At 45.6% G+C, this 23348-nt stretch overlaps 1 protein-coding gene across 1 annotated transcript in view; it reads right to left on the reverse strand.

Moving 5' to 3' along the window:
• The window catches only part of kcnd3 (potassium voltage-gated channel subfamily D member 3), a 272305-nt gene extending 250524 nt beyond the window's left edge, over nucleotides 1–21781 (reverse strand). Inside the window, exons 1-2 of the mRNA XM_033042804.1 lie at nucleotides 21637–21781; nucleotides 17929–19114 (exon numbers count right to left, since the gene is read on the reverse strand). Coding sequence (XP_032898695.1) covers nucleotides 17929–19040 — 1112 coding nt within the window. The 5' untranslated portion in view covers nucleotides 19041–19114; nucleotides 21637–21781. The remainder of the gene's footprint in view (nucleotides 1–17928; nucleotides 19115–21636) is intronic.
• Nucleotides 21782–23348: the final 1567 nt, after the last annotated feature.

Genomic DNA, 23348 nt, shown 5'->3' on the forward strand with positions numbered 1-23348 from the left:
GCCTATCCGACCCCCTAACAATAGAGTCCCCAATTACTATTGCCCTCTTCTTTCTGTCTCTACCTTCAGGAGCAACAGGGCCGGTCTCTGTGCTGGAGGCCCGTCCGCTCTCGCTACCCCCGGGCAGGCTGTCACCCCCATCCGTACTCAAACAGGAGTACTTATTTCCAAGGTGTACCGACATTGGAGTACTCACTCGTCCCTGCCTCTTGCCCTTCCTTAGCGTGACCCACATGTCTCTCTCCCGTGGTTTTGGAGTGACCACCTCCCTATAACTCCCCTCTATGACCTCCTCACTCTCCCTGACCAGACAGAGGTCATCGAGCTGCTGCTCCAGGATCCTAATACGGTCCCTTAGGAGCCCCATCTCGCTACACCTGGTGCAGATGTGGACGTCTGGAGGGCCATCCGACACCATGACCTCCCACATCTGACATCCCGAACAGTACACTGCTCTGGCTGTCATTCTCCCGCCTTACCCTGGATCCGATACAAGTATAATACAATAGAAACTGCTGGGAGAAATCAGCAGGTATCTGACTCACAACAGCTGCTCCCTCTTGACCTTTAAACTGTACCTTTATTATATAAACAAAAAGCACTGTACCTTTAGCTCACTGTACCTTTACTAAAGCACTGTACCTTTAACCAGAAAGCAGAAATGCTAACCTGAGGTTGCACCCAATTAGCTGCTTCCTCTAGTCTGCTTCCAGCAATCAGCGGCTTCCACCAGAACCCTCCCTATGGAGTGTGGAACGTTACAGATTTCTGTAAGCCCTGACCTTGCTCCACTCGCTCCAACGATCCCGGGCCTCTGTAAAAGTAAGCCCCGCGCTCGATTTATATACTCACAGCCCTGACCCTCCTCCACTCGCTCCAACGATCCCTATCCTACACACACTGGGGACAATTCTTCTTTACAATTTTACCAAGCCAATTAACCTATAAAACTGCATGTCTTTGAAGTGTGGGAGGAAACCGGAGCACCCGGAGAAAACCCACGCAGGTCAAGGGGAGAACGTGCAAACTCCGTACAGACAGCGTCCGGAGTCCGGATCGGACCCGGGTCTCTGGCGCTGTAAGGCAGCAACTCTACCGCTGCACCACCGTGCCGCACCCATGTTTCAGGAGCTACATTGATTTTGTTTTAGCGTGCACCCATCGTTGTAACAGAAAATTGGATCAACTGTCAACCAAGATAGACTTGAGGATAATCATTTTAATCTGTAATCAAAACCTAGTTTGTTACCAAATTATGTCTTTCTGTAGATTTCAGGTCAGGTCAGGGGGAGTTCCCCCCCGTCACGGGTACCATGTAATCCCGTGCTACCTGCTCCATGGTCGGAGAGTCGGCGACTAAACCGTCTCCCCCATCTGGTTTGCCAGGTGAGGAGGGGGCTGTGGACCCCCAGCAGGACCAAAAACAAGACCTGTCAAAGGGCGGATGAGCTTCTAGCGAGCCAACGGCCATCCACACTTCAGTAGAAGTTGCGATCACTGTCGTACATAGCATTGTAATGAATGATGATAAAGCACACACACACACCAAAATCCTAGACTTCCAGCGGCGGAAGTCCGCAGGAACTGGAGGACAGAGATGTGTGGTGCGTCCGTCACCGTTCCCGTCAGAAACCAGCACCACTGCATCACTAATGTTTCCAATGATGATGAATGAATGTAGATGGGCACAAAAAGTTGGAGAAACTCAGCGGGACAGGCAGCATCTCTGGAGAGAAGAAATGGGTGATGTTTCGGGTCTCGACCCAGAAACGTCACCCATTCCTTCCCTCCAGAGATGTTGCAAGTCCCACTGAGTTACTGCAGCTATTTGTGTCTATCTTCGGTATAAACCAGCATCTGCAGTTCTTTCTTACACATTACGTCTTTCTGCAACCTCCAATCTGTAATGGAGACCTAGTTTTACTGATAATCAAGTTTCTTTATAGTCTTGTCAGCTGAGAATATAAAAGTTATACCAAAGTCGTGTTCAGGAGATCACCTTTCGCCAGTCTCCTGGTACGTACTAGTTTTAATAGGTCTTCGAATACCAACTCCGCATGGCCTTTCCATTTGCTCCATAACGGCACCAATGCATCTGCTACACACCAGTGCAGCAATGCAGTGCACTCGTCTTTCCAGCACAGAGCCGTGATATCAGTAGAGCATTGCGATATTCAGAATATTACTACTATTGAACTTTATGAAATTTCTGCAAGAGAAAAAACTCAACTGCATAATTTGAGACTTTGACTTTAACTTATTGACATAACTTATTTTGATATCTTGTTCCCTTATTTCCGATTCACTTTGTGCTGCCACAAGAATGCAGCCCGATCAATATTGAAACATAGTGCAGTACATTGTTTATGCTCCATTGTGGCCATAGAAAATAGATACTGGAACAGTGCAGTAACATTGAGCAGTACAAGGTAAGGCACTAAGTGCTGGAGTAACTCAGCAAGTCAGGCAGCATCTCTGGGGAATATGGATAAATGACACTTTCGATCGTAACTCTTCTTCAGAACAGCACAGTACGGTCCGCTACATCTGTGCCAAACATCATGCCAAGTTAAAATAATCTTAACAGAATCAAGGGATATGGGGAGAATACAGGAACGGGGCCTGATTTTGGATGATCAGCCATGATCCTATTGAGTGGCGGTGCTGGCTCGAAGGGCCGAATGGCCTATTTTTGCACCTATTTTCTCTGATCCAATCCCTCCATTCTCTACATAAGCAGGTGCCTATTTAAAAACCTCTTAAAATCCCTCATCATATCTGCCTCCACCACATCTCTGGCAGGGGTCTTCCAGGCACACACCACTCTCTGGGTAAATAATACTCTTTTAAACTTTGCCCCGCTCACCTTAGAGCTTTGCCCTCTAGTCTTTGATATTTCCATCCTGGGAAAAGGTTACTGACTGTCTAACCTACCTATGCTTCTTGTAATGGTATCTCCTAACAGGTCTCCCCTCAACTTCCGATGTTCCAGAGAAAACAATCCAAGCTTGTCCAACCTCAGGAGATGAATAGAACGTGTAGACGCACACAGTCTCTTGCCCAGAATAGGGGAATCAAGAACCAGAGGACACAGTTTAGTTTAGAGAGATTTTAGTTGAGTTTAGAGATATATCGCAGAAACAGGACCTTCGGCCCACTGAGTCCGCGCCGACCAGCGATCCCCATGCACTATCCTACACACACTAGGGGCAATTTACAAATTTTTTACCGAAGCCGAAATAACCTACAAACCTGTACATTTTTGGAGTGTGGGAGGAAACCGGAGCACCCGGAGAAAACCCACGCATGTCACGGGGAGAACGTACATGCTCCTTACTAACAGCACCCGTAGTCGGGATTGAACCCGGGTCTCTGGCGCTGTAAGGCAGCAACTCTACCGCTGCGCCACCGTACCGCCCCAGGTTTAAGGTGAGCGATGGGGGAAAGATTTACTAGGAATCTGAGAGATAACTTTTTCACAAAGAGGGTGGTTGGAGTATTGAACGAGCTGCCGAAGGATATTGGTGAGGCATGGCAGGTACTATCGCAACGTTTAATATATGCGGTAGTGGCAACGTGTATCTAAGAACCTATATTCCAATGAGCACTTTGGTAAAACACAGCAGTAGAGTTGCTGCCTTACAGCGCCAAAGCCCCAGGTTCGATCTTGACCACGGGTGCTGTCTGTACGGAGTTTGCACGTTCTCCCTTGTGACCTGCGTGGGTTTTCTCTGAGATCGTCGGTTTCCTCCCACACTCCAAAGACGTACAGGTTTGTAGGTTAATTGGCTTGGGGCAAAAGTATCAATGTAAAATTGTCCCTGGTGCGTGTAGGGTAGTGTTAATGTGTGGGGATCGCTGGTCAGTCCGGCCTCGGTGGGCCGAAGGGCCTGTTTCCGCGCTGTATCTCTAAACTAAAAATAATGTAGCCTGAAATGCAGGAACAGGAAAAAGATACACATACCCAAACAATCTTTAGCCCACTGGATTCAAATTCCACAGAGCAGTCTCTCACTGAAATAGTAAGCAGCTGACACAGGTTTACATTGCCAGCCAATTATCACAAAGTCAACTTATTACAACATCATATTTGGAGAACGATGTGTATCCGAAGAATGTAGTGGAATAGAACTTTGTGTGTGACGCATACAGAACAGTGCAGCTCCAATTGAGACAGTTGACCCCAGTACAATTCTGGGCTATTCTTAATAATTATCCACATCTACTTGTTTATATTCTTCACTCCCCTTTCAACCAATTAAAAAAAAATTGTTAAAATACTTATTCCCTTCTCACTTGGAAGATGCTTTGATGTAGTTCTAACGCTGTCTGGAATACTGATACCTGTTAAGTCATTGTACTTGGAGCTGGGCAATAATAATCAGAAGACAGGTTCTTTACCCCCTGGGTAGTCACCACGTTGAGTATCGCTTGACCATAAAGGGTCAGGGTCAAGGAATATGGCTTGACCTTTAAAATAAAGGTTATTTTATGATTGTCTAAGAGACAATTAGTTATGTATTCGGAGAGTGAAAGGATCTACGGGTTCTGTGTGCGCCACATAGTAAATGAAAATGTTCTTGATTTGATATTCCTAGCAAGCTGGTAGCGTCATTCGTTGAGGTTATGTTTTGGTTTCACTGGAAGTGGCAAATAGTAGAAATCTCTGCCAATGCTTACTGATGCTGCTGTATCAAAGTAACCGGTGGGATCTGAAGCCTCATGAGAGGCCTCATTAAAAACAAACGAATATTGGGGCAGTCTCGACTCGGTTTCTAGACAATTTAAGTCATAGCGCAAAACTGCCTCTAATTTGGCTCTAATTGACACTAAATTGTCATGATTGTTACACTGGTTGGTAGTGAGTAGCCTCTTGGGGGGGTGCAAATTAATTACATTGCAAGGGGGGGTGCAAATTAAACAATGGAAACCGCTCCTGCATTTATCTCTTGTTACGATCAGCCTGGGATTTGCTGTTTATTACTATCTATATAAACGACAGGTTCGCTTTCGAACCCTTTTCAATCGGTTGTTTGCAAAGTCGTGCAAAACGTAAAGTTTCCAATGACTTTGAAGAAATTATAAATCTGAAAAGACCTTGGCGGAAATGAAAAGTTGAAAACCAGTTCTTCATTTTATTTAGAACTTTTGGAGCATCACATCTTAAAGGACAGAAAGAATTTATTTGGCTCCAGTTTCTGCATTATTTTTCCTCAAATCCCTTCAATTTTTTTGGTATTTATCCAATTTTACTTTGGAAGTTACTATTTCATGCATTCTGGATGGAAATGTAGCTGTGACATTGTGGTTGCTGAGACGTGGCTGCAGGAGGATCGGGCCTGGGAACTTAATATTCAGGGCTATACATCCTATAGAAAGGACAGGCAGGTGGGCAGATGAGGGGGGGTAGCTCTGCTGGTGAGGGATGGAATTCAGACCCTTGCGAGGGAAGACATAGGGACTGACGAGGAAGAGTCGCTGTGGATTGAGTTGAGGAATTGCAAAGGCAAGAAGACACTAATTAGTGTTATCTACAGACCCCCAAATAGTAGCCAGGATGTAGGGTGTAAGTTGCAGCAGGAGTTAAAACTGGCATGTAACAAAGGTAATGCCACTGTGGTGATGGGGGATTTCAATATGCAGGTAGACTGGGAAAATCAGGTTGGTTCAGGACCTTAAGAAAGAGAGTTTGTAGAATGCCTCCGAGATGGATTCTTAGAGCAGCTTGTAATGAAGCTGACCAGAGAAAAGGCAACTCTGGATTTAGTGTTGTCCAATGAATTGGATTTGATAAGAGAACTAGAGGTAAAGGAACCGCTTGGAGGTAGTGATCATACCATGATTAGATTTAATCTGCAATTTGAGAAGGCGAAGGTTAAATTGGAAATGTCAGTGATGCAGTTGAACAAAGGGGACTATGAAGGCATGAGGGAGGTGCTGGCCAAGGTAGACTGGAAAGGGATCCTAGCAGGAATGACGGTGGAAGAGCAACAGCAAAAACTAAACTAAATTCTCTCAACTAAACTAAACTAAATTCACAGTAACAAATATCCTCATCTCATTTCTGCATTTTTGCCAATTATATTAAACCTGTAAAAACAAAGAACTGCAAATGCTGGTTTAGACCAAAGATAGACACAAAGTGCTGGAGTAACTCAGCGGGTCAGGCAGCATCTAGCAAACATAGACACAAAGAGCTGGAGTAACTCAGCGAGTCAGGCAGCATCTATCAAAGTGCTGGCTGCTGCCTGACATGATGTGTTTCACTTTGAGTCCATCTTCATACTAAACATGTGCCATTTAGATATTGCCCTTCAGACAGTGGATACCGTTTCTTTATGCTTTCTCCATAAAACACTTCACGTTAAATGTCTCTGTTAAATCTTCATATTACCCTCCTTTCACCTTCTGGGAGAATAATCCCAGCACATCTTTCACACATCTTGCTATTGATTATTGATGAATGAATCTGTTCCTCCACGCACCATTTCATTCAAGTCAGCCATTGATCCAAATAATATTGTGGCATTTGCTGAAATGATCTTAGTTTTTCTTTTTAATCATGAAAGGACTATCAGGCACTGAAGAAGCCTAATGCCCCTGTCCCACTTAGGAAACCTGAACGGAAACCTCTGGAGACTTTGCGCCCCACCCAAGGTTTCCGTGCGGTTCCCGGAGGTTTTTGTCAGTCTCCCTACCTGCTTCCACTACCTGCAACCTCCGGGAACCACCTGCAACCTCCAGGAACTGCACGGAAACCTTGGGTGGGGCGCAAAGTCTCCAGAGGTTTCCGTTCAGGTTTCCTAAGTGGGACAGGGGCATTAAACCTTGAGAAGTGATTTATCTTGCCATGTGCCTTAAAGTTGGGGGTTTAGCTTCATAATTTGCAAAGGTGGCTGGGTTAATTTAAAAGGAATTGGCATCTAATGAAGGGTGGATTTCGTAGCTTCTTTCAGGATGCCTGTTTTTGAGAAAATAGCTATTAATAATTGCAACAATGATCCGCATTCACCAATATTTTATTCCATTTAACGGTTAGCAGCAAAGTAAAATGGTAAACGGTGAAACTGTAAATTTAAAAGCTCAAAGTCGGGGAGGAAGATTGCAACCTTCATGTGGTCCACCCTGTTTCGACGAATGCAATCAACCTGGCGTGCAAGTTGTCCTACAACTTTAGGCTGTGCACGCCATACGCAAGAAGAAGAGGAAGCTCAAAGTCAAAGTGAAAAAACTGAAGTCTAGGGCTGATTTCAATTGTAATTTCAGGCTCCATAGAACAGATCTAAAAAAACAGTTCTCTTGAATGTGTTTAGTTTATATGTAGATTTAACCATCAGACAACCTTAATTATCCAAACTCCAACCAATTGCTTGACAATCCAACTCATAGCATTATTTGTTTAAGAAGGAACTGCAGATGCTGGAAAATCGAAGGTACACAAAAAAGCTGGAGAAACTCAGCAGGTGCAGCAGCATCTATGGAGCAAAGGAAAAAGGCAACGTTTCGGGTCGAAACGTTGCCTTTTTCCTTCGCTCCATAGATGCTGCTGCACTCGCTGAGTTTCTCCAGCTTTTTTGTGTCCCTTCTTAGCATTATTGCTTCATTTTTATTACGCTCAAACAGTCTTGTATTCCGTATATGCAGTTGCTCTTAAAAAAGAAAATGGCTACCAGTCCAGTTGGGTAGAAGAGTTTCATTTGAGGGTGTGTACGTTCATGTTAGCCAGCACATTCTGGGCTGAGAATCACCATACTTGTGACACAATATGTTATTTCACAGAAAATAGACACAAAAAGCTGAAGTAACTCAGGGTGTTTAAGAAGGAACTACAGATGCTGGAAAATTGAAGGTAGACAAAAATTCTGGTGAAACTCAGCGGGTGAGACAGCATCTATGGAGCGAAGGAAATAGGTGACGTTTCGGGCCGCCGTTGGGTTTCGGCCCGAAACGTTGCCTATTTCCTTCGCTCCATAGATGCTGCCTTACCTGCGAAGTAACTCAGGGATCAGGAGAAAAGGAAGTGTTTACTTTTCCGGTCGAGACCCTCCTTCAGACGACCCGAAACGTCACCGATTCCTTTTCTCCAGAGATGCCGTCTGATCCGCTGAGTTACTCCAGCTTTTTGTGTCTCTCCGGTTTAAACCAGCATCTGTGGTTCCTACCTACAGCACGTGTTATTTTACAGAGCTGCAATGATATTCACATTTTTACTTGTCACTTCCCATATGCCAAAGTCAAGTCCATGTCCCTGTTGGGGAAGTTGTTTTAGGTACCACAAACAAGTCTGAAGAAGGGTCTCGACCCAAAACATCACCCATTCCTGCTATCCAGAGATCCTGCCTGTCCCGGCTGAGTGACTCCAGCATTTTGTGTCTATCTTTGGTGTAAACCATCATCTGCGGTTCTTTCCTACACAGGTAAAATACAGTGGCCATGGAGAAAATGCAGTGCAAAATCAAATAATGGTAGGGGGGTGAAAGGGTTAAATTATGAGTTCACATTGCAACATTCCCTATGATTAGAAGGCTGACAAGTGAAATAATTTGATTGTTTAAAATGATGAAGCATTTTAATGGAGCAAATACAAATAAATGGCTTTGTGTGTTGCCATTTGAAAAGCCGAATAGGCAATGGGATCATTGTAAAATTAAAGCTAATATGCACAGAAATGTAATCCTCTCTCTCTGTCTCTCTCTCTCTGCCTGTCTCTCTCTCTCCAGCTCTCTCTCCATCTCTCTCTCTGTCTGTCTCTCTGTCTGTCTCTCTCTCTGTCTCTCTCTCTGTCTCTCTCTCTCTCTGTCTCTCCCTCCCTCTCTCTGTCTCTCTCTCTGTCTGTCTCTCTCTCTCAGTCTCTCTCTGTCTCTCTTTCTCTCTGTCTCTCCCTCCCTCTCTCTGTCTCTCTCTCTCTGTCTCACTCTCTCTCTCCCTCTCTCTCACTCTCTCTCTCTCCCTCTCTCTCTCTCTCTATGTCTCTCTCTCTCTATGTCTCTCTCTCTCTCTGTCTCAATAGGCGACAGTTGTTAAGGCATTAGATAGATGTTGTCCAGATTGAGGGTGGGAGATTTAGTTGGGCAAGTGATCAATGGAAGTAGATCAAAGACTGGTAAGTGATCAGATTTATCTAATTAAAGATCAGAGAGAGCACTGGAACTGAACGATACACTCTTGCTCCAATGTGCCAAGCAGCTGAGGAACATATGTCAACGAGAGAGAGAAAGAGGAGAGAAGTCAGTCGTTTCCCATGTGTGGTGACAAGTAAATGTCAGGCTGCAGACTGTCTCTTAGTGAAAAGGGGAAGTGTCTAGCCCAACAATATTGAATGTAATGTAAAATGGCATCTTTACTAGCTTTCAAGATGATAAACGTTGAAGCTATGCTTTGGAGCATTGCGACTTCATTACATTTTACTTTGAATTCTATTTATTATTTACTATAATACTGCAAATCATTTTCAAACCTAATGCAAGTAAAGTAACCACCTTATATTCATAATGATATTTTTTTCTGAAGTGCCAAGAGAACCACTACAATAGTTTGGAACGTTTCAGCACGTTGGCACGGTGGCGCAGCGGTAGAGCTACTGCCTTACAGCGCCATAGACCCGGGTTCCATCCTGAGTATGGCTGATGCCTGTACATTCTCCCCGTGGGTTTTCTCCAGGCGCTCCGGTTTACTCCGCACTCCAAAGGCGTACAGGATTGCAGGCTGACGATAGACACAAAATGTTGGAGTAACTCAGCGGGACAGGCAGCGTCGGCTCTGACCTTCCTTCCATCGAGGGGATTTATCGCAGTCGCTGCCTCAAAAAGGCTGGTAGTATCATCAAAGACCCACACCATCCTGGCCACACACTCATCTCCCTGCTACCTTCAGGTAGAAGGTACAGGAGCCTGAAGACTGCAACAACCAGGTTCAGGAATAGCTACTTCCCCACAACCATCAGGCTATTAAACCTGGCTCGGACAAAACTCTGATTATTAATAACCCATTATCTGTTATTTGCACTTTATCATTTTATTTATTAATGTGTGTATATATTTATATTATAGTATATGGACACACTGATCTGTTTTGCAGTAAATACCTACTATGTTCTGTGTGCTGAAGCAAAGCAAGAATGTCATTCTCCTATCAGGGACACATGACAACAAACTCACTTGAACTTGAACTTGAACTTGATCTCCGGAGAGAAGGAACAGGTGACGTTTTGAGTCGACACCCTTCTTCGGACTGAAAGTTACGGGGAAGGGAAACGCGAGATATAGACGATGATGCAGAAAGATGTGGAACAAATGAATGAAAGATAATCAATGATGTAGGAAAGAGGCCATCGTTAGCTGTTTGCCGGGTAATAATTGGCTTGGTAAAATGATAAATTGCCTCTAGTATGTGTAGGATAGTGCTAGTGTATGGGGGTCACTGGCCGGCGAGGACTTGGTGGGCCGAAGGGCCTGTTTCCGTGCTGTATCTCGAAATGCAACTAAACTAAGAAGATAGCTAATGGCATTATGAAACAAGCTACCTTTAATGATTGTTGAAGCAATGTAAATAAGAAGAGATTTTTGGAGGAACAATGAGAAACAATGGCAACAAGTTACTTTGCTGAGACAGCGATATCAAAAATGGTCTGGCCTCATGATGTCTCCTCTTTCTACATTGATATATCATCTGCAACCTGTCCTCTGGAGACAAGGGAAAAGTAACAATAAATGGTTCCAATGAAGCAAAAATGATTTGTTCTTGAGAATGTGATATGTATTTAAATGGAAGCAGGATTTCCCAAAATTTAGGTAATTATCAAAAATACAAAAGGACTTTCTCTCAACGTAGACAAGACATCCACTATTATGTTCAATCCACAGATATTTGTTTTTATAATGGCAATTTCGATACCTTCTCAAAGTTCAACTTTGATAGCCATTACTTCTCGGGGATGCGGTGGAGATATAATTAAAGCACTTGCCACACTCATAGATAGCAGACAGTAAAAAACTAATCCTCCAGTCATTGATTCTTGATTAATTAGTATTTTATTGAAGTAGTACAAAACGAAGAAATGATTCATATAACTTTTCGTTCTTACTAACTGTTTCTTCCGTGTGGCGTCTCGCGAACATGAACGTGAACGTGATCGCGATGGTGATCGTGGTAAAAACTGTTGTCCTCACCATCCCTCGAGGCAAACTGAACTCTAAGTCTCTGAGTCTGCCCTGGCCTCTTCAGATGTAGACACACCCCCTCTACATATCAAATCCCACCTACCAGCCTACATACAGATAAGAACTAGAAATATCTAGACATGATATTTCCTTTTAAGGATAAAGGGAAGATCGAGGCCAGACTGAGATGAGAAAAACATTTTTTACACGGAGAGTAGTGAATCTCTGGAATACTCTGCCACAGAAGGTAGTTGAGGCCAGTTCATTGGCTATATCTAAGAGAGAGTTAGATGTGGCCGTTGTGGTTAAAGGGATCAGGCAGGTACAGGATACTGAGTTGGATGATCAGCCATGATCATATTGAATGGCGGTGCAGGCTCGAAGGGCCGAATGGCCTACTCCTGCACCTATCTTCTATGTTTCTATGTTTCTATGTTAAGCATAAATGCCTCCTACAGTTTTATGTTACAAAGTCTTAATGGGTAAATATAAAAGTTTACCACCATAGCCGACTTACTTAAGTGGCAATTTAACTTATTTAAAAAATTGAATTGCCATACAACAAGGATGAAAGTGGAGAGGATGAAACAATGTACAGGGAGGAAGTGAAACAACTAGTGGACTGGTGCGGCAACAATAATCTAGAATTAAACGTAGAAAAAACAAAGGAAATGATTGTCGACTTCAGGAGGTCGCAGCCCAAACACACACCCCTCAACATCAGTGGCACCACGGTGGAGAGAGTGGAGAACATAAAGTTCCTCGGAGTGCAAATAACAGATAGTCTCACCTGGTCCAGGAACAACACTGGGATTGTCAAACGGGCCCCATCAGCGACTGCACTACCTGAGGAAACTCAAACAGGTCTCATTCCCCACCAACATCCTCAGGACTTTTTACAGGGGCACGGTGGAGTCTGTACTCACGTACTGCATGAACACGTGGTACTCCAACTGTAACTGCTCAGACAGGAAGTCTCTGCAGAGGGTAGTGAGGGGAGCAGAGAGGATCATTGGTGTCTCGCTACCCTCGGTACAAGAACTGTTCCAGAGCCGCTGCCTGATAAAAGCAATGAGCATAGCAAAGGACAGACTGCACCCCCTCCACACACACCTGGATCTCCTGCCATCAGGAAAGAGATACCGCAGCATCAAAGCCCGGACAACCAGACTGCTAAACAGCTTCCTTCCACAGGCTGTGAGGCTGCTAAACAGTCATTCCACCTGATTCTGCTGCTTTTGCACTGACAATTTAATAACTGGCACTGAGTAATAACTCTGGCACTGGCTCAGGTCACTTAATCAGCTGCCCTGGACATTTTATGACTTTTTTTAAATTGTATTTTAATGTTGCTTTTTTACCTGCACTTTTTTTTTTAAACTATTCGTACTGTTTTTTTATCAGGAACTGGATTGTTTTTATTTATGTGTGAAATGTTTAAGTTTTTATGTGTGATGCTCCAGTATTCCCTGTGAAACATCTTCTCATTTTGCACTGTACAATTTGTTGCTTTGCATGATGACAATAAAGGATGATGATGATGTTGATGATGAAGATGGGACAGGCGAGGAGCAAGGGTCGGCTGCAGGAGGCGGCACAAGACACGAAGGTGGACGGGCGAGGAGAGAGACGTGGGACGAGGCTGGTCGCTCCACAGGTCCAAGGATGGCGATGACTGGAGGTCCCACAGTAGCCTGGGGCTCGCCTTGATCCGGCACCGCTCCTAAGAAACAGAGCGAGGACTGGATTTGAAAATGATGCCAAAACATGGTGCCTCTTGCATGGTGGACTATTTCTGTACACTTTGCTAATCGGTGGATTATGCTTAGATATGGCAAATCTCTACTGGACTGTTTGTAGGAAAACTATTCACTTTGCATATGCACATGTGACAATAAAGCACCTTTGAGCCATTAATTCGTGATTCTACCCTAAAAGTAACCTGAGCAAAGAGCATTTACCCAGTAATCGTCTTCAGTTACCATTAACAATGATATATTATTTAACGTGTAAGAAGGAACTGCAGATGCCGGTTTACACAGAAGATAGACACAAAATGCTGGAGTAACTCAGCGGGACAGGCAGCATCTCTGGAGAGAAAGAATGGATATTATTTAACAGTTGTTTATCTAGATTACAACGGTCAACTGTTCCCGATGTTGGGGAAGTCCAGAACAAGGGGTCACAGTTTAAGGATAAGGGGGAAATCCTTTAGGACCGAGATGAGAAAAACATTTTTCACACAGAGAGTGGTGAATCTCTGGAATTCTCTGCCACAGAAGGTAGTTGAGGCCAGTTCATTGGCTATATTTAAGAGGGAGTTAGTTGTCGCCCTTGTGGCTAAAGGGATCAGGGGGTATGGAGAGAAGGCAGGTACAGGATACTGAGTCATATTGTATGGCGGTGCAGGCTCGAAGGGCCGAATGGCCTACTCCTGCACCTATTTTCTATGTTTCTATGTTTCTATGTATACAGCTTTTTTTTTTGGAAAGGGGTTCCAGCCCACCTTTTGTGATTTAGGTCCTGAAGCACTGTAGCTCTTGTGAGGCAGTCACTGTGATATAGGAACCATGGCAACACAAGTGCACACAGCACAAACCTTACACAGCAATCAAGGGACATTTACCTTGAAGGTCGGGGCAAACACAGGGATTTGAACAGCCTACACTTATTCAAATGTGACAGCACAGCTGATGAGCAGGCGCCAATAGAAGAAACCAGACACTTGGACCTCAGGTGAAATATAGTTGAGTTCAGTTTATTGTCACATGCACTGAGGCACATTGAAAACTTTTTGTTGCATGCTAACCAGTCAGCGGATATGATTACAATCGAGCCATCCACAGTGTACAGATACAGGATGTTTAAGAAGGAACTGCAGATGCTGGAAAATCGAAGGTAGACAAAAGTGCTGGAGAAACTCAGCGGGTGCAGCAGCATCTATGGAGCGAAGGAAATAGGCAACGTTTCGTCCCGAAACGTTGCCTATTTCCTTCGCTCCATAGATGCTGCTGCACCCGCTGAGTTTCTCCAGCACTTTTGTCTACCTACAGATACAGGATAAAGGGAATAACTTTTAGTGCAAGATAAAGTCCAGTAAAGTCTGATTTGAGATAGTCCGAGGGTCTCCAAGGAGGTAGATAGTAGCTCAGTATTGCTCTCTGGTTGTTGATGGGATGGTTTAGTTGCCAGATAACACTGAATCTGGAGGTGTGCGTTTTCACACTTCTGTACTTTGAGTTTGAGTTTAGTTTGTTGTCACATGTACCGAGGTACAGTGGAAAGCTTTCCTGCCTGATGGTGGAGGGGACGAGAGGGAGTGCCTTCCTGTATACTCCATGTGTGGTGATATGGGTGTTACGTCCTGTGTAATAATGTAGGAGGGAGAATTATCGAAATACTAAAAAAGGCAGATGCTGTCATCTGGAATATAGAAACATAGAAACATAGAAACATAGAAAATAGGTGCAGGAGTAGGCCATTCGGCCCTTCGAGCCTGCACCGCCATTCAATATGATCATGGCTGATCATCCAACTCAGTATCCCGTACCTGCCTTCTCTCTATGCCCCTTGATCCCTTTAGCCACAAGGGCCACATCTAACTCCCTCTTAAATATAGCCAATGAACTGGCCTCAACTACCTTCTGTGGCAGAGAATTCCACAGATTCACCACTCTCTGTGTAAAAAATGATTTTCTCAACTCGGTCCTAAAAGACTTCCCTCTTATTCTTAAACTGTGACCCCTTGTTCTGGACTTCCCCAACATCGGGAATAATCTTCCTGCATCTAGCCTGTCCAACCCCTTAAGAATTTTGTAAGTTTCTATAAGATCCCCCCTCAATCTTCTAAATTCTAGCGAGTACAAGCCGAGTCTATCCAGTCTTTCTTCATATGAAAGTCCTGCCATCCCAGGAATCAGTCTGGTGAACTTTCTCTGTACTCCCTCTATGGCAAGAATGTCTTTCCTCAGATTAGGAGACCAAAACTGTACGCAATACTCCAGGTGTGGTCTCACCAAGACCCTGTACAACTGCAGTAGAACCTCCCTGCTCTTATACTCAAATCCTTTCGCTATGAATGCTAACATACCATTCACTTTCTTCACTGCCTGCTGCACCTGCATGCACAGAACATTCAGTAAATTCCCAGCAGGTGAGGTGTCATTTGGGGAGAGGGAGAAGGAGAGGGAGAGGGAGAGGGAGAGGGAGAGGGAGAGGGAGAGGGAGAGGGAGAGGGAGAGGGAGAGGGAGAGGGAGAGGGAGAGGGAGAGAGAAACATATAAGGGCAATAGCCTTTCAACCTGAGGGATATATATTGGGTGGGGATTAAGTATTGGAGATCTCTGATGTGAAATCTTCAGCTCTTCTTCCAAATAGTACCATGCGATACTTTATATCGGTCATTATACTTGATATTGACACTTTATATAAGCAGTTGTGGGCCCCATATCTGAGGTAGGGTGTTCAGGCACTGGAGAGGGTCTAGAGGAGGTTTACCAGAATAATCCTAGGAATGATTGGGCTAACATCTGATGAGCGTTTGAAGGCACTGGGCCTGTACTCGCTAGAGTTTAGAAGGATGAGGGGGTACCTCATTGAAAGGTCTGGATAGAGTGGATATGGAGATGGTATTTCCTCTACTGTGAGAGTCTAGCACCGGAGGCCATAGCCTCAGAATTAAAGGACGTAGTTTTAGAAAGGGGATGAGAAGGAACTTCTTCAGGCAGAGTGTGGTGAATCTGTGGAATTCATTGCTACTGACAAGTCAATAGACATTTTTAAGGCGGAGATTGACAGATTTTTGATTAGTACAGGTGTCAGGGATTATGGGGTGAAGGCAGCAGAATGGGGTAGAGAGGGAAAGGTAGACGATCCATGATTGAATGGCACACTAGACTTGATGGTCTGAATGGCCTTATTCTGCTTCTTATGAACGTATGAAAGGTTGTTTTGAACAACATCCTCAAATACTGATAATGATTTTGAGGTGAGTGCAGGAACCTAGATAATAAGATTGGGAACCACACATTTCTGATGTAGTGGGAGAGTCAGGGCCGACTTAACCACAGTGACAAACAAAAGAACGAAAACCACGAGGATTAACGTCATCAAACGGGGGAAGACACTTAAAAAGACAGGTACATGGTTAGGTAAGGTTTAGAGGGAATGTGTGAGAAGGAACTGCAGATGATGGTTTACACTGAAGATAGACACAAAATGCTGGAGTAATTCAGCGGGACAGGCAGCATCTCCAGAGAGCAGGAATGGGTGACCTTTCGGGTCTTCAGACTGAGCTTAAGAGGAGAGGGAGACACATAGATAAGGAAGGGTGAGGTGTGAAAACGAGACATCAAAAGAGATGAGGCTCAATGAAAATGTAGAATAGATTATTGTTAGCCAGGAGAAGTTGACAACGAAGCATACAGAGATAACATTTAATCAAGGGAAACAGTCAGACTGGTCGGAGATTAGAAGGATATGGGGCAAACGTAGGCAGGTGAGGCTAGCGTAGATGGAGAATGTTGGTCGGCATGGGCAATTTGGTCCGAAGGGCCTGTTTCCATGCTGTGTCTTTAAGAATCAGAAATAGCTACAGGTACAGCCACTGTCCGAAATTAGCAAACCGAGGTTCAGAACCCTGGACAGCGTCCTTAATCAACGTGCAGCGCCAGACTATGTTGTAAAATCTGTATTGCAGTTGTGACTAGTCTTCAATTAAATCGCAAGGTCATTAGCCTGAGAAGTCTATAGAGCATTTACATTATTTTTCTTTGTGCGAGGCATTAGTTATCGGTGACACATTTATCAGTTTATGTGGACAATCCATCGCTTTCTCAAACCAAATCGGTCATTAATTACAAGCCAACCTCGCTGGGTTCATAGTACACAAAAGATCATAAGAAGAATATAGATTGTACAACCTGCTTTCCAGATACTCCCACTTGACGCATAAGTGATAGGAGCAGAGTTAGGCCATCAAGTCTACTCCGCCATTCAATTGTGGCTGATCTATCTCTCCCTCTTAACCCCATTCTCCTGCCTTCTCCCCATAACCTCTGACACCCCTATAAGATACAGCAGTTGGATTAACATCAATGCATGTTTTAGTTGGTGAACCTGTTGCTTCGCCTGTGCTGGGAGGGTAGAGAAAGCACAGGAAGGATTTCAACGGGAATTCAGTGCAGTGAAAGTTTAAATCTTCCACTTTTAACCCGTTCACATTCCTTCCCCAACCCTCACCCTCCAGTCATTCGATAAAGTGAACTTTCAGACCTCCTGCTTGCCAAAGATTTATGCTTGGTCCTACTTTTTAAGCCTCGGAGATACAAGAACTATTGTTAGTGTCTGGCAGAGCTTAGAAAATAAGAGTCTATTGCTGGAGATCCAAATCCAAAATGTCCAGACAAATCACCACAATTGAAGCATCTTTCCCCCCACGCACGCAATCTGGAGCCCAGACAATCATGTTTACTTTTGTGCTTTCAACAATTTACGTGATCAAATAAAAGTGTTTTTTTCCCCCAAAAAAGCGTTTATCACTCTCGTCATGAACCAGCATTTCTGAAGAGTTTGGAATAACTTTCCTTGTAAAAATTCAGAGAGCATCATTTGTTTTACCAAGTTCCCGAAGAACTTTGTCAGGCACATGTTGCGTGAGCAGAGACGCTGAACATGAGAGAACCAGTGTTGGAACGTGTATATTTACCACGCACACACATAAACAAAGGCAAAAATGGAAACAGGGTATTAAAAAAAGTTTAGGTCTTACCCGAGAGTTGTCATGGTGACGATCGTGTACCAGAAAGAGGCGGGGATGCTTGTAAACTTGCTGTGCGTCGACCCTTTCTCGGCGTAGAACATCACGGTGGCAAAGATAATGATGGCCATGGTGAGTGAAAATAGAAGGAATCCCAGTTCGGAGGCGCAACTCTTCAGGGTGTACCCGAGGATCCTCAGGCCTTGGGAATGGCGAGAGAACTTGAAAATCCGGAAGACTCGAAAGACACGGAGGGTGACGAAGGCTCCGCTCACGTCCTCGTTGTTGGTCATGACCAGGCCGATGTAGTAAGGCATGATGGCCACGACGTCGATGATGCTCATCACGCTCCTCATGAAGCGGTAGCGGCTGGGGGCCGCGAAGAGCCGGAGGAGGTACTCGACGGTGAAGATCATCACACACGCCGTGTCCAGACAGAAGAAGGCTACCCCGTATTGCTCGCCGCACGGCAGGTCTTTGACTTCACTCGGGCCCATCCCGCAAGGCACCGTCTCCACCACGTTGGTGATGACCGACACCGCGATGAAGAACCCAGTGACATAGTAAAACACTAAGGCCAACGTGCTGGTGTGCGGGTTCTCAAAGGCTCTCCACATAGTCTGGCGGTAGGTGCGGGACGGGAGGTTGCCCTCCGCCTTGTTTTCCGTGTCGCTATCATCCATCAGCCTCTCCGCGTTCTCCCTCTTCCTGTCCTTGTACTCTTCGTAGCAGCAATCGCCCACTATCTCCGGGATGATGCCGAAGAAAGCCAGCTCCTCGTCGTAGGCGGAGATGCACTCGTGTCGCGGGTAGTGCAGCTTGCCCGTCCTGTAAAAATTCAACACGTTCCTGAAGATGTCGGGGTCCCGGTCAAAGAAATACTCATTGCTTTCTTCGTGGAAAAAGAAGTCTTTCTCGGTGCTGCCCAGGAGCGTGTCCGGGAAGCGCTCCAAGGTGTTCTTCCACGTTTGGAAACGCCGGCCGCTCACGTTGAGGACCAGGAGCTCGTCCTGTTTCTTGTTCTTTTCGCCCGGGGCGAGGGGCATGGGGCAATTTGCGACTGGCATCCATCCTATAGCAGCGGCCCGGGCGAATGGTAGCCAGGCCGCTACACCGCCCGCCATGGTGACACCCAACCGATTGGAAGGCGACGAAGCGGCTACAGTTGAAGCCGACCTCTGGGGCGATCAGGCAACATCTAGAAACAGAGAGCCAAAAGGAAAGAAAAAAAAACATGTGTAGGAAGGGACTACAGACGCCGGTTTACACCGAAGGTAGAAGATAAACAAAATCCTACACACACTGGGGACAATTTACCACCTTTGCCCGAGCCAATCTACCTACAAACCTCCGCGTCTTTGGAGTGCAGAAGGATACAAAATGCTGGGGCAACTGAGCGGGACAGGCAGCATCTCTGGATAGAAGGAATGGGTGGCGTTTCGGGTCATAGAAACATTGAAACATAGAAAATAGTTGCAGGAGTAGGCCATTCGGCCCTTCGAGCCTGCACCGCCATTCAATATGATCATGGCTGATCACCCAACTCAGTATCCTGTACCTGCCTTCTCTCCATATCCCTTTAGCCACAAGGGCCGCATCCAACTCCCTCTTAAATATTGCCAATGAACTGGCCTCAACTACCTTCTGTGGCAGAGAGTTCCAGAGATTCACCACTCTCTGTGTAAAAAATGTTTTTTTCATCTCAGTCCTAAAAGACTTCCCCCCTTATCCTTAAACTGTGACCCCTTGTTCTGGACTTCCCCAACATCGGGAACAATCTTCCTGCATCTAGCCTGTCCAACCCCTTAAGAATTGTGTAAGTTTCTACAAGATCCCCCCTCAATCTTCTAAGGGTCGAGACCCTTCTTCAGGCTGAGAGTCGGGGGAGAGGGAGACACAGAGATAAGAAGAGATAAGAACATGATCTTGGTCTGACTGTCGTCCTGATTATATTTTATATCTGTATGCTTCGTTGTCACCTTCTCTTAGCTAACAATGATATATTCAACATTTTCCTTGAACCTCTTCTCCTTTGATGTCTCGTTTTCACCCTTCCTCACTTCTGAGACTCTCAGTCTGAAGAAGGGACTCGACCCGAAACGTCATCCGAGATTCCTTCTCTTCAGAGATGATGTCCGGCCCGCTGAGTTACTCCGGAATTTTGTGTCAACCAAAAGACAAAAACACTTCCCTTCTCAAAAATCACTCTTCATCAATCACGGCTCGACGAAGTTATCACTCGGTCACCAGCAATTTTTACCCCACATGACAAATGTTCATGCAGTCAAGATACAAGTGCTCAACACTGCGACCAACTCAGCTAATACACGCTGACTTCTGAACTGTAGATTCACATAGAACCAGCGGTAGAGCCACACAGCGTGGAAGCAGGCCCGTCGGCTCAACTTGCCCACACTAGCCAACAGGTCCCAGTTACACTAGTCCCATCTGCCCTCGTTTGGTCCATATCCCTCCAAACCTGTCCTATCCATGTACTTGTCTACTTGATTCTTAAACGTTGCGATAGTCCCAGCCTCAACTATCACCTATGGTAGGTAGACAAAAGTGCTGGAGAAACTCAGCGGGTGCAGCAGCATCTATGGAGCGAAGGAAATAGGCAACGACGTTGCCTATTTCCTTCGCTCCATAGATGCTGCTGCACCCGCTGAGTTTCTCCAGCACTTTTGTCTACCTTCGATTTTCCAGTATCTGCAGTTCCTTCTTAAACACGTAACACATATGTTAGGTAGTTCGTTCCATCCATTCGCCACCCTTTGTGTGAAAAAAGTTACCCCTCATATTTCTATGAAACCTTTCCCCCCCTTCACCTTAAAACCTATGCCCTGTGGTTCTCGATTCCCCTACTCTGGGCAAAGTACACTTGTGTTCGTCTACCCGATCTATTCCTCCCGTGATGTTATACACTTCCTCTCAGCTCTCACGGTTTTATACATTCCAAGCAGATTCCAAATTAATTCAATGCTCTCCACGGATATATATATTTTTAAATAAACTAAGTCATGCACCGGACATTTTATGACAACACCTTCTGCTCACACTCACTGATGCCCCATTGTTGTCCTCCGACCACGTTCCTCGCTCCGTGAAGGACATGCATCTTGCGAAGGGATATCGAAGGAGACTCCGGTGGGAGATGAACCATGCGAGAAGGACACTAAATTTAACCCCCCCCCCCCCCCCCCCTCCCCCGCCAGAAAATATATTAAGCTGCACATGTATAGAGACAAAGAACTGCAGATGCTGGTTTATACCCAAAGATAGACACAAAGTGCTGGAGTAACTCAACGGGCCACCATAACATAAATATCATTAACTGACCTATCGTTTTTATAAAATTCTCCATCTTTTCCTGGTCATCGTTGATTTGTCCTTTTGCACACATTTCCTGCATTTGCTATTTCGCACCTTTTCATATCTCTCCTGTCCCTCTCCCCTGACTCTCAGTCTGAACAAGGGTCCCGACCCGGAACGTCACCTGTTCCTTTGCCCGACCCGCTGGGTTGCCCCAGCTTTCGGTAGCGAATCTGCAGTTCCACCCTACACACGACATGCATGTGCACGTTGTATCTAGCATACATGCAAAGGCAGAACTCTGAGACACAGAGTAATAGCCTACAAGGACACAATCTAAGCGGGGAACTTCGGAGGAGAGCGTGTGGGGTTTTGACATGGACAAAACGCCACCCGGACAGAGCTTACCTTGGGAAGGCAGGCAGGAGACTCCGAGTTTCAGTGACACTGCCAATTTTGTTCGGACTTCCGACGGACACACGAACCGTTGGCAAAGAAAACCAAAAAACTCTTGAAACGGAAAGGTAAATCCCGCAGAAGCGATGAAGGCAGCGTAGCCAGTAGAGCGGCAAGTGATGAAAACTGTAGTTAGCGTTCCAGCAGCACAGATCTTATTTTTCTTTCTATTTCCCCGTCACATATCGCTTCCCCTGCTCACTCCGCTCGCCGACTCAAACACCGGGCTCCGGTGTTCTTACGATTTCTGGATGTTTGACTTCTTGGCTCTCTCTCTCTCTCTCCCTCCCTCCCTCCCTCCCTCGCTCGCTAACCCTTCTCTACTTTAAATGGCAAGGACGCGATAGGCGGGTCAGCGTTAGTGATGGCATGTCTAGCCTGGGATGATAGGCAGTGGCTTTGACTGTGCCTCTGTGCCGCGGTACCCATCCCGCCTGGACGCCTTACTGATAGAGGGAGGGAGGGGGATAGATGGTGGGGGTGGAGGCGAGAAAGACAGGTGGAGAGAGAGAGAGATAGAGCGAGAAAGAGAGATGGGCAGAGGCGTGAGGCACAGGGATAACGGCTCATTCCTTGTGCCCCATCCCCTTTGATGTCTCGTTTTCACATCTTACCCTTCCTTATCTCTGTGTGTGTGTGTGTGTGTGCGCGTGTCTCTCTCCTGAGTCTAAAGGAGGGTCTCGGCCCGAAACGCCACCAATTCCCTTCTCTCCAGAGACGCTGCCTGTCCCGCTGAGTTACTCCAGCTTTTTGTGACAACCGATAGCTCAACCTGTTAGCTGGAAGTGTACGCGAGGAGTGGGGGTTAATTTATATTTACAGGCGCCGTGGCACCATTATTTTCCTTCGACCCAAACCATCCCTCTAGGCATATCGTCGATAGACACCGTTCAGTAAATACCACTCAACGATTATAAAGAGAATATGTTCCCCGCGGCCGCAGTGGCGGGTAGGTCCTTGTGAGCGCGGCAGTAAACTCACCTTCCTTCTCAGGACCTTGGACAGCGGCGGTGCTGAGATGTCTCCTCTCAATCTAACGATCGCCGTTCCTTTTCAACGTTGGCTTTGCAGTCCGGCTTCAGTTTAGTTTATTGTCACGTGTACCGAGGTACAGTGAAAAGCTTTTCTTTGTTGTTGTTGTTGCATGCTGACCAGCCAGCGGAAAGCCAACACGCGATTACAAACGAGCCCTTCACAGCGCGCAGATAGATACACGAGAATGGAATAACCGCTTAGTGCAAGGTAAAGCCAGCAAAGTCCGATCAAGGATAGTCCCGAGTGTCATCGAAGAGGTAGATAGTAGTTCAGCACTGCTCTCTGCTTGTGGTAGGATGATACAGTATTGATTGTAAAATTACAGGCGGGGGCTGTATTCTGACTCACCTGTACTGTCACCACCACCAGTGTCAGAAATAGGCGCTTGCTTCCAAATGACGGACAATGTTGATATAAGGGTGTCACACTTTGTATAAAACATTTGTAATGCTGTGAAAAGTCCTTGAATAAATGCATGCAGTGCCTAAGTCACTCCTTACTAATGTCAGCGGTGCCCTCTACAGTCCTAACAAACCAGAAATACTTCTAACTCGAACGTCTTTCCTGGGCTGTGTGAGTGCAGCACATTCACACCGCTCGGTTTACCACCGGAGTTAGACGGTAAATCG

Source organism: Amblyraja radiata, chromosome 24 (assembly GCF_010909765.2).
Source record: "Amblyraja radiata isolate CabotCenter1 chromosome 24, sAmbRad1.1.pri, whole genome shotgun sequence".
NCBI classification, from domain to species: Eukaryota; Metazoa; Chordata; class Chondrichthyes; order Rajiformes; family Rajidae; genus Amblyraja; species Amblyraja radiata.